Below are 12,421 nucleotides of genomic sequence, written 5' to 3'. Positions count from 1 at the left end.
ACCCAGAAAGAGCAACATAGGAGAGGAAACTATGGTAGAAATAATACTGTCCACTTCTCGAGCACCCACCGTCTCCCTGTGCCTCATGCTTTTATATGACATCCAGCAACACACACGACGACATTACAAGATGCAATTACTCCCACTTTACACAAGAGGCAACTGATGCTCAGGAAGGGCAGACAAGCTGCCCAAGTTCATACGGGTAGTAAGTGGAAAAGCCAGGATGCAAACCCGGGTGTGCAAGTCCATAGGGTGTGGTCTTTCCAGAGAGTCAAAGCTGATTGGTCATTGTGAGGATGGGTATGGGGGGTTTCGTGCATTCCTTCCCATTGACGCCTAGGAGGTCAAGGCTACCCATGACCTTCGTAGCAGCCAGATCCAGTGGTCCTTCTTGTCTTCACCTCACAACAGCAGTTGGTTCGGCTGACTACTCTTGCACCTGTCTTCTTTAGCGTCCTCAGCACCACGCTCAACTGCTTCTTCTCCCCATTGGCTGCTCCTGCATAGCATCCTCTGCCAGCTCCTTCTTTGCTCAACCTCTGAACGCTGAGTGCCTCTGAATTAATCCGCCAGCAATTCACTTTCCCCCCTTTCTCTGCAGGTGATCTTCTCAAATGCCATGACTCACATCAACATAAATAGGCAGACACCATGAGTAACGTCATCATAAATAGGCAGGTGATACCCATGTTCTGAAATCCAGCTTCCACCTGCGGATGTTACTATCATCCACCTACTTGCAATGTATCAGTCTTGTTTGAATCTTTTGTTCCACACGCCGCCCCCACCATCCAATCTATTAATAAGTCCAATTGGTTCTCCCACCAAAATAAATCCCAAGTCTGTTCACAACCCTCTGCACCTGCTGCCTGGCGCACAGCACCATCATTTCTCCTTTGGACTGTACGCATGAGCCTCGTAGTTGACTAATTGTGCTTTCATACCTGTGCCCCAACTCCTTTCTCCACAAAGGGATCTTGGAAAAAATGTAACTCAGATCGGGTCACCTCCTTGATTAAAATCCTTCAATGACTTTCCATGGCTGTTAGGATAAAACCCAACTGTCCCCACCACGTGCGTGGCCTCATGTGAACTGGCAGCATCTGCAGCTCGGGGCTCACCGCTTTGCTCTTCTATCCTGCAGGCTCACCTCCTCCCTCGCTGGCCTTGTCCCTGTTCCCCAGGAATGCTGAGACCAGAGCCTCCTCATGGCCATGGCTCTGGTGCTCCTTCCTGCCTGCAGTTTCGTCCTGCCAATCTTCACATGGTGGTTCCTTTCTATCATCTAGGCCTCAGCTACAGCATCTCTGCTTTGATGGCCTTCCTTATCCAAAATTGTTCACAACTGTCATTATTTTTGATGACACCATAGCACTATCTGAACATGATCTGAAATTATCAAGTTTGTTCACATTAAAGAAAATCCTTCTTCCTCATGGTGACAGAACACAAGTTCTGTGATAGCAGTGATGGTGTCTGTCTGACTCATCATTATATTTCACCTCTGATACCAACACAGTGCCTGGAGCAAAGCCAATTTTAATACATTTTTATTGAACAGAGAAGTAAATGCTCCAATGAATGTAATAGCTCACTGAGTTACAATTATTCTGTTATAAGCCTTTATTTATTTCATTTTCATATTCTCTTTCACCATCAGTTAAACAATCTTTCATTAAAATATAACCACCTATAAGGCCAGTATTTTTTTTCCTTGTTCATTGTGCTTGGCACCGAATAGGGGCTTGATAAAAATCTGTTGTGTTTGGTCGAACTCCCCACCGCTAGGGGACCCTGTCATATTAACATGGGTCTCTCAATGATGCAGAGGCTTTGAGGCCCTAATTAAAATACAATTGAAAGGTGTGGCTTCAGGTGTCATGGCAGGAGGTAGGGAAGGACATTGGGGCGCTTTCTGGTATCTTTCAAATTATTTTAAGGCATCTGCCATAAGAGAAGCAGCTCCTGGGTCCTTAACTCCCCATGGCCTGTGGAGCATCCCAGAAGTCCTACAGCCCAGCTTGTGCACTCACACCAGCCCCGCTCCCTCTGAGGTTTCGTTTCCAGGTGAAACTTTCTCTGGCATCAGCTTGCTCGCACTTAAGGCAACAGCTCTAGCCCATGTGCGTTATTCACTAGTGGGTGGTGTTTACACCTGACTCCCCAGAGCCTAGCACAGTGCCTGGCGTGTTTTGGGTACACAGGAGATGCTTCTTCAATTCGTTGGAATCGAGCAGAAACTTTCTAAACCAGAGTTTGGGAGGGTTCCTCCTGGAGCTGCAGCCTGGGAGAGAGGGAGGTCTCGGAGCTGACTCCTAGCAGCCTCTTCCTGTTCCTGGCTCACCTCCACTCTAGCACAGTGGGGACTCTAGATGCTCTGGGAGAAGTACAGCCGAATTCCCCCTCCAGAGGCGGCGCTGGGAAGGCCAACTTTCCCTTTTGCTTTCTGTGGGGCTCTCAGGATGGCCCACACGCCCAGCACAGCGCCTGACATCCAGTGGCCCTGAATCTCGGTGGCCGCTCGGGCCAGGCTTGCGGCAAGTGTTTCGCGCCCCTTCTCTCGCCACCTGTTCCAGGAAGCAGAATTATCAAGGTACAAGGTCTCACCTCCACCACGGTGTTGTCCATTGGAGTCCCGCTCTCAGTGACTTCATGGCCTGTTTACTTAGCCTAAAGACCAAGAGACGGTAATAACAAAGAGAGGGAAGCGGGTGGGAAAAAACAGGCGATTTTCTGAGGCTCCAGAGAACCACTGATAGGATTAGATGTTAATAATATTTATTTTTATTGTTTTTGAAGATTAGCATGTGCCCTTCGCTGTGTTTATCCCTGTGCAGATTTAACACAAGAATCCTGCAGTGATTTCATGTCCCCCGAAGGGATGAACACAAGTAGTGAGAAATATCAGCCCAGAGATCTTCCTTCTTTCTCCTGAAGGTTCTCTCTTCTCCTGGAGTGTTAGGTAGGATTTTGTTTTTGTGATTTTGTGAAGTTAAGTAGGATTTCACTCAGCAGCTCTTTTTAATAAAGACTAAATGAAAGAGACTTACGTGAGGCGGAAGTTTGGCATTTCTTTCATGGTAAAGACTCAGCTGGCCGGTGGTCCAGGAAGCAGGCATTTATGCCCCACGAGTCAGGAAGAGAACCATGCTTTGCTATCCTCGGTGACTAAAGCACTGGAAATACTAGAGTGAACAAGCCCGACCAAGATCCCTGCCCTCGTGGGGATTAGGGAGGTGGAAGATGGAAATAAGCATTAATAAAGTTATAGCACATTAAAAGGGGATAATGACCAGGAGGAAAAGTAAGACAGGGTCAGGTGATTGGAAGTTAGGGAGGGCAGGAGAAATTTAAGTGAGGTGGTCAGGTGAACCTCATCAAGAATGGGATAATCAAGCAAAGACTAGAAGGAAGTAAAGGAGTAGGCTTTGGGGATATCTGAGGGAAGAGCTGGTTCAAAGGTCCTGGGGGCAGGATCATGCCTGGCATATCTGAGGAATAGACACAAGGAAGGTATGTCATACAACAAGTGAGCAGGAGAAGGGGAAGGAGGTGGGAAGACAGAGAGAAGACAGGAAACCAGTCACCAGTCAAGAGGGTCTTACGGCAAATGTAAATAAAGCTTTGGGTTTTTTACTCTGAGTGAGATGGGAAACCCCAAGTGGACTGTGGGCAGAGGGTTGGCATGCTGTGACTTAAATTTGAAGAGAGTCACTTAGTCTTCTCTGGGGAGAGGGGAGAGGAAAGGCCAGGAGAGCAGCTGGGAGCCTGCTGGATCATCCTGAGAGAGAGATCGGAAGCTTGCATCTGTGAGAGCAGCGGGGCAGACTTCACGTAGTCAGACTGTGGTAGAGCCAGCAGGATTTGCTGACAGAGTGGGGTGGGCCACGAGGGAAAGAGAGGGGCCCAGGATGAGGCTGCCAGTAAAGGAGAGAAGAAGGTTTATAGGGAAAATCAAGCGTGTGGTATTTGAAGACACGAAAGGGGAGATTCTCATGAGACATTAAATAGAGCTATCACACATACTAAATCTGTTATTAGGAAGGGTTGCAGGAAGACCCTGGATGGAGAGAAATGTGTGCGTCGGCTGACAGGTGCACGAAAAGCCGTGAGAGCGAGCGCAGGTAGAAAGAGAAGGGGTTTGAAATCACCTGGACAAAAAAAAAAAAAAAAAAGAAAAAACAAAACAAAACTATTGAGAGTCTAAGTGTGCTCACAGCATTTCTTGTTCTGCAGAGAACAGGAGACCTTCGTTGTGGTTCTGCTGGTCCCTCTGTGGGAGGAACCTGGAGAGCACTTCCAGGGCTGGAGGTCAGCCCAGGGGAAAGAGGTCATCCAGGTGCCCTGGAGGCTGTGAGAGAGACGCACTCGTCTGGATTTTCCCTCCAGGAGCTGCAGCGAGCAACGTCTACACGGGTTTGTGCTCCTCTGTTCCCTGCCACTTACGTGTGTTTGCAATCGACTAGGAGAATGTAGAAAATCATGTCGACACTAATGGCAAATTCCAGCTCATAACAATACTTTTAGCAGAGCGTGGCCATTCTCAGTCCTTAACCTCTTTCCCAGACCCGTGGGAGGACCAGAACCGTGAAAGAAGTCCGAGTCCCAGCATCTGGGATGGGGTGGGACGAGATGGGACTGTCTTGGATATGGAGCAAAGAGGGGAGGGTCTAGAGGAAGTCCAGGGGCCAGTAGGTGCTAAAGCAAGCACTGACTCTAAAGGGACAGAGAACAGTGATTAAAAACTGCCCTGAAGCTTTGGGTCTGCAGTCAGAAAACGCGAAATAACTCACCTAAAAAGGGTAACGCTCTGTGTCCCGGGTTGGAGGTGCTGCCCGTTAAGCCCTTCGGTGTGAATTCGAGAGACGTTAGGCAGATGCAGCTCTGAATCAGGGCTCACAGCAGGACACACACGTGTCCGCCCCACTTTCCTCTGCCCCTTGACAATGTGAAGGGCTTCATTTGGGCTTTAGAATTTCTTCCTCCCTGTCAGATTCCAGGAACAAAGCTGTCCTAGCTGACTGTGATGAGAGCTGTGAGTGAGGGGCAACGGGAGACAGATCACAAGGGACCTGAAGGCACTGATGCTCCATCTCAGAATATTTTCTCACTGTGATGGAAACCTCACTGCTTCTAGTTGCCAGTCCCTCCCTCACCTTGATCTTGGGGGTCATTCCCTTCCCTGTGGGTTGGCTTTCAACCTCAAGGCCATGGCTAAGGGCTTTTTCTCAACTCTCTAGGTCTGTGAGCAGGCAGGCTCACATCCTTTCATTTAGGCTTCAGGTTGAAGCTTTTTCTTCATTGTTCCTCAAACTGATGACACTCTCACTGGGTGTCTCCTGGTTTGGGAGACTCGAGGTAATTCGATTAATTTATTTTTAAATGGAGCTACCGGGGATTGAACCCAGGTCCTTGTGCATGCTAAGCCCATGCTCTACCACTGAGCTGTACCCTCCCCCCAACAAAAATGTTCTAAAATTAGATTATATCAATGACTGCACAACCCTGTGAATATACTAAAAAGACATAAAATTCTACAAATGTCATATGGACACTTCCTTTAATACCCAAAGAATCAGATCCTGCTCAGAAAAGGCTGACGAGTGACCAGAGGACAAAGCCCTCTCTGCTCCTTCCCATTGCCTACCTCTCTCCTTCTTCAGCAATAAAGTGTAGGTGGCACCATCAGTAGTTCCTGAAACCATCAGTATGTTAGAATCACTTGGGTCCCATCCGAGACCAGCCAGAACCTTGGTGGGGCCCAGGCTCAATCTTTTAAAAGAATCTCCTGGAAACTTCAGGTTTCTGATCCATCACATAAGGAGCTTAGAAGTTATCACTCTGTCCCAGCAGTAAGTAAAAGCTGAACAAACTGAAAAATCAAAAAAAAGATGGGGAAAAAGGAACAGAATATCCAAGAACTGTGTGACAATTACAAAAGGCATAACGTAATACGCAAAGGGAAAACCAGAAAGAAAAGAAAGGAACCAAAGAAATATACGAAGAAACAGTGACTCAGAATTTCCCTAAATTAATGCTAGACACCACATCACAGATCCAGGAAACTTAGAGAAAACCACGAAGATTATCTACCAAAAAGCTACAGTTAGGCATACCATATTCAGACTACAGAATATCAAAGATACAGAAGAAAAATCTTGAAAGAGGACAAAGGAATAAAACACCTTACCTACAGAGAAGGAAAGGTAAGAATTACATTTGACTCCTCGGAAGTCAGGCAAGCAAGAAGCTAGAAGAGATGTGACCTCTCTGCCCCTCTATCAGCTCATCTGTAGTGAGTCTTACAATTCCTATCATATGAAGTGTGAATATTTTAACGTATCGGCGAGGGGCTCAGGGCGGACGTGCAGAGGGCATGGGAGGAGATCCTGCCCTCTGCTCCTTCTCTTAAGTCCTGCTCTGGAGCCCTGGTCCTGTTAGGGCAGGAAGCCTTCCTCTGGGTCTTCCTCGTGCGGAATGCGTGGTTCGCTGGACCTTGGCCCAGTGTCCTGAGAGGCTCTGCCCACCTCGCCTACATCCAGTCCTCCCCGAGCCACGTCTGCCTACAGCCTTCCTGAAGCTGTCACAGCCACAGCCCCCCGCAGACGACCTCGCAGTCCTAGTGTTCATGAGCCCCGTCCTGCCATCACACCATTGGTCATCCTGAGAAAAGTCTAGGAAGTTAAGAACATCAGTCCAGCAGGAAACTTCGGCTGGAAATTGGAAAGGATTCTCCAGTAAGCTTTCTAGTCTTTCCTTGTCCTGCAACCTGTGGAGTCAATGAGCCAACCTCTCCTCAAGGATCTCAAGTGGAGGGCGCATTCAGGGCATTCGGTCATACTACTTCTGTGTTCAAAGGACAGAAAATGAGTCTAGTCACTCTCAAACCGTGAGGTCAAAGATTTTCCCAAGAGTCTCTTTATCTATTAATTGGCAAATGGACAGGATTCCAGGGAAGAACTGTGCCTTTTGTGTGTGAAAAGTTGTGTGGATGGTGACCGTGAAACGAGAACTGGTTGAAGAATCAGAAGAGGTGTGTTCTGGTCCAGACTCTGCCGTTCACTCCCTGGTGACCCTGGGAGATCACTAGGTTACTCAGAGGGTTGGGAGGATTCGCTGAGACAATGGGTGTGCGTCATTGTCCAAGTGGGGGATCCTAGCAATAAACCATCCCATTTGGAAAAAAAAAAACAGCACTTGCTTCCCAGAGTGTTTAATGCCATCTACGTACATCTCTCCTGGATCCTTCAACACCCTTGAGCCAGGGATTTGCTCAAGGCCATGCAGCTGCAGTCAGACTAGAACCCAGGTCTCCTGACCCCAAGGGTAGACGCTCTGTGACACTCAGGCCCACCGTGAGAAGACGTGCTCTGACAGGACCGCCAGGACCAGGGAGGGCGGAGGTGCCCCTGCTGGTGCTCTCTGCCCGCGGCTCCCCCACTGCGGCCGGTCCTGCCGCGTCTGGGCTGCCGGCCCAGCGATCGTCCCGGGGCAGATGGCGTCGGGGCATTTCGCTTCCGGCCAGAGAAGGTTCTGTCAGTGGGAGGAGGCTCCTGAGAGACGACGTGCCTCTGTCGTGGGCCGGACTCGACTACTTCTCCTTTTTGGTGCCGGCTAATTTCAGGCTGAAGGGAGAGAGGAGGGCGCCAGCTGCCACAGTGGCAGTGAGGCAGCGCGCTGCACCCTCTGCTGGCTGGTTGCTGCCACTCCCTTTAAGCATGGCAATGGTCAAAACCAGAACCCTTGGCCTTCAAGCAGGGCCCCTCGCATCCTTATTCTCATCATCCTCCCCAACAACGTGTAACCTCTGAAGCGATGCGTGGCCTTTCTGTGCGAAGCACTCCCAAGTATCCGGCTTGTCTTCCAGGCACCAGCACTGGCAGGTGACGCCTGCTGGACTTGCAGCAGGCCTGAGAAGGTGGGGTGGCTGCTGAGAAGCCAGGCCCGCCACCCACAGAGCCTGCTGCCTATAACCTTGACCTTCAAGCACCGATCCCCTGGGGACCCCCCCTACGGCCCCCTACAGTCCCACTCTGATGCTTGTACAGAAGTGAATTAGGCTAAATCAGATTCTGACAGCCTCGAACCCTTTCCATTCTTATTGCCAGTATCCTGCCAAGCAGAAGAACAGGTCTCCCTTCCCACCTTATGCGTCTTCCCCCGCAGCTCTGGAGCATTAGGGGAGCCAGCAAAAAAAGATCACCTGGGACACTTCCCTCAGTAACAGCATTCTACTGGAAGGCAGGTCAGAGGCTCCACTTTCGCAAAAGTGCCTGTCTTGGCTGGAGGTGGATCACAGCCCGCAGAGAAACCTCTCCCTCACTACCCTGACTATAAGCCTCTCGGGAAGCAGAAAGCTCAGCTTCTTGGTTCCGTGTGCCAAGGAGCGTCAGGATGCGGAGGGAGGTCTCAGGGAAGTTTCTCCTCCATCTCCCATCGTACACTTGGACAAAACAGCTCTGAACTGAAGAAGAGGACTTCTGGCTCATGCCTACCCCGGGACAGGACACAGCTGCATGGAGGAGAACACGTGTCTTGACTGGGTAAGGATGCTGGACGAAGCTAAAGACAAATACAGAGAAAAAAATGCATCAGGACTCATGTCAAGGCACTCGCTACTCCCTGGAGGGCCATTCCAGGACAGCATCCAGGGAAAACCTCCAGGGGAGGAGTTGGGAGAGGGAAGAGGAAGCAGCGATGCTCCAGGGACTTTCAGGAGACCTGGTGGGTATGCTGCAATGTGTTTTTATGTCATAGGAGAATTTCATTTGAATGCAAAGGTCATGATGCCAACCTCATAAACCCAGGGAAGTAAAGTAAGAATATTAGGCCAGATGAACACAGGAACCACAAGACTTTAGGGCTGTTTGGGTCCTATAGATCACGGGCAATGTTTCATAGTGGCCTCCCCCATTAAGCAATGAGGAGACATATACAAATGAGCAGGCTGGGTAAGCTGGCATCGCAGACCTTCAAGAAGCAGAAAAGAACCTGGAAATAGATGCCGACCGTTGGGATAGAAAGGAAAGGCTTGCTGCAAGAGCCCACGCAGAAACAGAGGTGGGTTTAGAGCTTAGGAGAAGGAGTGCCTCCTTGAGGCTGAAGATGGGGAAGAAAAAGGATGTTAACAAGGGCCCCGACAAGGGAGGCTAGGGCCAGCGTGTTCATTGCAGGGATAAGAAGATCAGGGGCCTCTGGGGAGTAGGAGGTATGGGACGGGGGTCCTGTTCCAGCCGGCAGGTGCTCTCAGTGGGAGGAAAAACCAACCACTGGGATGTTATGAACTGTCTCTTAATAAAGCTCACACACCAAACCTGGGAGTGGGCCGAGGTGCCAGGAGGTACATAGAGAAGCTTACGCACCCGCCTTCAGGGGGCCGTATCAGGGGCTGTAATCAGGGAGGCAGAAGTACTGAAAGGAGGGCTGTGCACAGACCCTGGAGGGACGGTCGGGAGATCCGGTTCTCACCGCATCCCTTAGGAGTGATTTTGGGGGTCTCGGTCTCCTCATGGCCAGTAGGAGACTGGCCGAGCGGGCCCCCGAGCCACCCTCTAAGTGGGTAGTGGGCTTTGATACCAGTGGGGTTCCAACTCAACTCACAGTTTTGGACCGAGCTTACTGCTGCTTCCCGCTGCTGGGGCCGCAGCCACTCGATACCTCTGAGCAAGGTGAATCTTAAGACGGCGTGGTCTCCTGGAGGAGGACGAAGGGGGAGCGTCAAAAACCCTCACGGCAACACCCAACAAAACAAATCTTTGTAAGTAAGCAAGAAAGCTCCTGCTCCACGCTGTCTGGGTGACAGGATGTAAATGACAGAACACCGCCCAAGCCAAGCCTCCAGATCTGCGATCGATCGGGGTCTGGGGCAGAGGGAGGGGCCGTGCGACAGTCAGGGTCCCTCAGCCCCACACCCTGACCCTCCAGGCCTAGAGCCCAAGTGGCCTTACCCCTCAGCTCAGGGCACCCTGCTGCCCTCTTCCAACTCCAGACATCAGAAAGGAACGGGGGATTTACTTCTAGGAGCTCAGCAGTAGGAGGTGAGCCAAAGGCTGGGAGCTCGGGGGCTACCACCGAGGGACATTTTCTGGCTCCTCTGAGTGAGCATCACTTGCCCATCCTGCCTGCCCGCCTCCCTCCCCTTTTTCTCCTACTACTCCCCTCCTCTTCCCCTACCCCCACCCGCATCCTAAATAAGCCCTTGCACCCACAGGGACCTTCTGCCCCACCCCACACTGAAAAGATTGCTAATTTCCGTTTACTGATGTGACACTTGGCAAGGCCCAGATAATAAGCAATGTTCACGGACCCTTGGGGCGGCTGCAGCCAGAGACGTAGGTGATTTGTTTTGCACTAAGGAGAAGACCCTCTCAGAGGGGCAGGCGCCAGGCTCCACAGTCAGCCAGAGTTGCTTCCCTGACCATCCAGGCTGGTCAGAGGTGGACTGAGGTCTCAGGGGCTCTCATTTGCACTCCAGGAAGGGGGTGGGCCGCTGGTCTGCGAGGGCTGGAGTGGGGGCGGGGTAAGTATATGGGGAGATGGACAGGAGGATGGGGCAGGTTTGAGCCGGAACAACAGAAGGCTTAGCTCCATCATGGGACAGTTAGCTGCTTCTTAAAGGCTCTTAAAGACTCTTGTCCTATCTCCATATTTTGTTCCAATGCTGGTACTGCTCCCAGATTCACAGACCTGTTATCTTTAGTTCCCTGAAATTTTCACTGCGGAGATATCCGGCCTTGCCCACATCAGGCACTGCCCTGGGCACCCTCCTCCTTCCTCTCTTTAAAATTCCCTTTTGCTCAAATACTGATCCCAGCGCAGATGTCAGGAAAGGAACTGAATTTATCTGCTCTGCGTTAAGAAAGTATATATGTGTATATGTTTATTTATTAATAAAGATATTAATAATATATAACACATGAATAATAAATGTATAAACCTCTCATAATCATACTACCCAGAGATAATTCTACTGATGCTTTATTTCTGAGTTCTTTCCCATATTTTCATAGAAATTACATAAATACAAAAGATTTATATATATTTACCAAATGAAAGTCCTACTCTACACCCACTTTTAATTTTCTCAGTTAACACTATAAAACAGATGCTTTTCAAATGGTGGGACTGAATGGAGACAGTTGGAGCAGGGGGCTCCACCAACAGCGGTAAAGCCGTCCATCGCCTCCACTGACCGACCGCGGAGTCTGGGACCCGCGTACCCGGCGGCGTCCTGGGAGGTACTGCTGGGGAGCAAGGCACAGGTCGGGTGCCCTTCTGCCAGCACTGATCGCCACAGATAAAGCATGTGTTACTGCACCTGTGAGGGCCACGTGAATGAGACGGCCACCCCTCCGGCGACCCCCTCTGTGCAGTCTCACAGCTGGTCCCTCCGGCCCTCCCTCTCCCTGCGTGAGCATCGTCTGCTATAGACAATGGGGCTGTGGGTCACGGCGGGACTCACCTCCGCTCCAAGGAGGGTACTTGCACACAGATTTAGAAGCAGTCTTTTTGTCCTCGAAATTCTTCCCCCTGTACTGGAAGTAAGAGCAAATTGCCTTCCAGACACAAAACCTGTGAGAAAAACGGCTTCTGGTCACAGGGAGAAAAACCAAGCAAGGCGGGAACACTGAGCACAGGAGAGGCGGGGAGGGGTCAGTCCTCGCGGAGGGCAGGGTGTCCGACAGAGGCGAGGGGGGCACCTGGCCCAGAGGCCCTTCATCTGAGGCCTCCTCTCTGTGCAGGCCTGGCTCCGGTGAGGGCCTGGCCTGGGCAGGAGGCTGGGACCCCTCCTGGACACACCAGACAATGGGGTAGACTGCGCAGCGCTCGGGCCTGGGTGGTGGTGGGTGACCGCTGGGGGCTCGCTCCAGCACTAGACTCTGAGGTGACTATCTGACCCCACCCGGTGCAGCCAGAGTGCCTGACTGGCCTCCTCTCTGGTCCTGACCCTTGGTTTACATCCTGCCCCTTAACTGAGGGCTGTGACTCCCTCCCCTTCCTCCTGGGCCCTTTCCCTGGACTGGACCCTGGTTCCTCACAGAGGCGCGCGTACTCACGGCAGCCTGGGGACTCCTGCTCCCCAGAAGTCCTTGTAACCCTCTCCATCTCTTCCTCCCTGCTCTCTAACCCTTTGCCGTCCCTCAGCCTGCCTTGGGATTGGACCTCTTGGAGGTTGGTCTTGGCTAAGACTGGATTTATTTTCTCTCCTGCTTTGTCTTGCCTGCTGCCCTCCCTCCTCCTCCCTGAGGGGTACTTTATTCATTCACAGTTGGTTTCTCCCATTCCACTCACTGAACTGGGTCTCCCTCCCATCATGAACCACCCAATTTGCCATAAGTGCATTCTTTATGATGCTTAAGAGACCAAGAGATCTGGTTTCTAAGCCTAGTTTTACCACTTACCAAGTGATCGTAGGCAA

General features: G+C 51.0%; 1 protein-coding gene across 1 annotated transcript in view; it reads right to left on the bottom strand.

Annotated features, from left to right (window-relative positions):
- Nucleotides 1-7,200: 7,200 nt before the first annotated feature.
- RGSL1 (regulator of G protein signaling like 1) overlaps nucleotides 7,201-12,421 on the bottom strand; it is a 55,885-nt gene continuing 50,664 nt past the window's right edge. The window contains exons 18-21 of the mRNA XM_010954939.3: nucleotides 11,465-11,574; nucleotides 9,604-9,696; nucleotides 8,499-8,565; nucleotides 7,201-7,628 (exon numbers count right to left, since the gene is read on the bottom strand). Coding sequence (XP_010953241.1) covers nucleotides 7,595-7,628; nucleotides 8,499-8,565; nucleotides 9,604-9,696; nucleotides 11,465-11,574 — 304 coding nt within the window. The 3' untranslated portion in view covers nucleotides 7,201-7,594. The remainder of the gene's footprint in view (nucleotides 7,629-8,498; nucleotides 8,566-9,603; nucleotides 9,697-11,464; nucleotides 11,575-12,421) is intronic.

Source organism: Camelus bactrianus, chromosome 21, assembly GCF_048773025.1.
Source record: "Camelus bactrianus isolate YW-2024 breed Bactrian camel chromosome 21, ASM4877302v1, whole genome shotgun sequence".
NCBI lineage: Eukaryota > Metazoa > Chordata > Mammalia > Artiodactyla > Camelidae > Camelus > Camelus bactrianus.
This window is presented reverse-complemented; position numbering and strand designations above follow the sequence as displayed.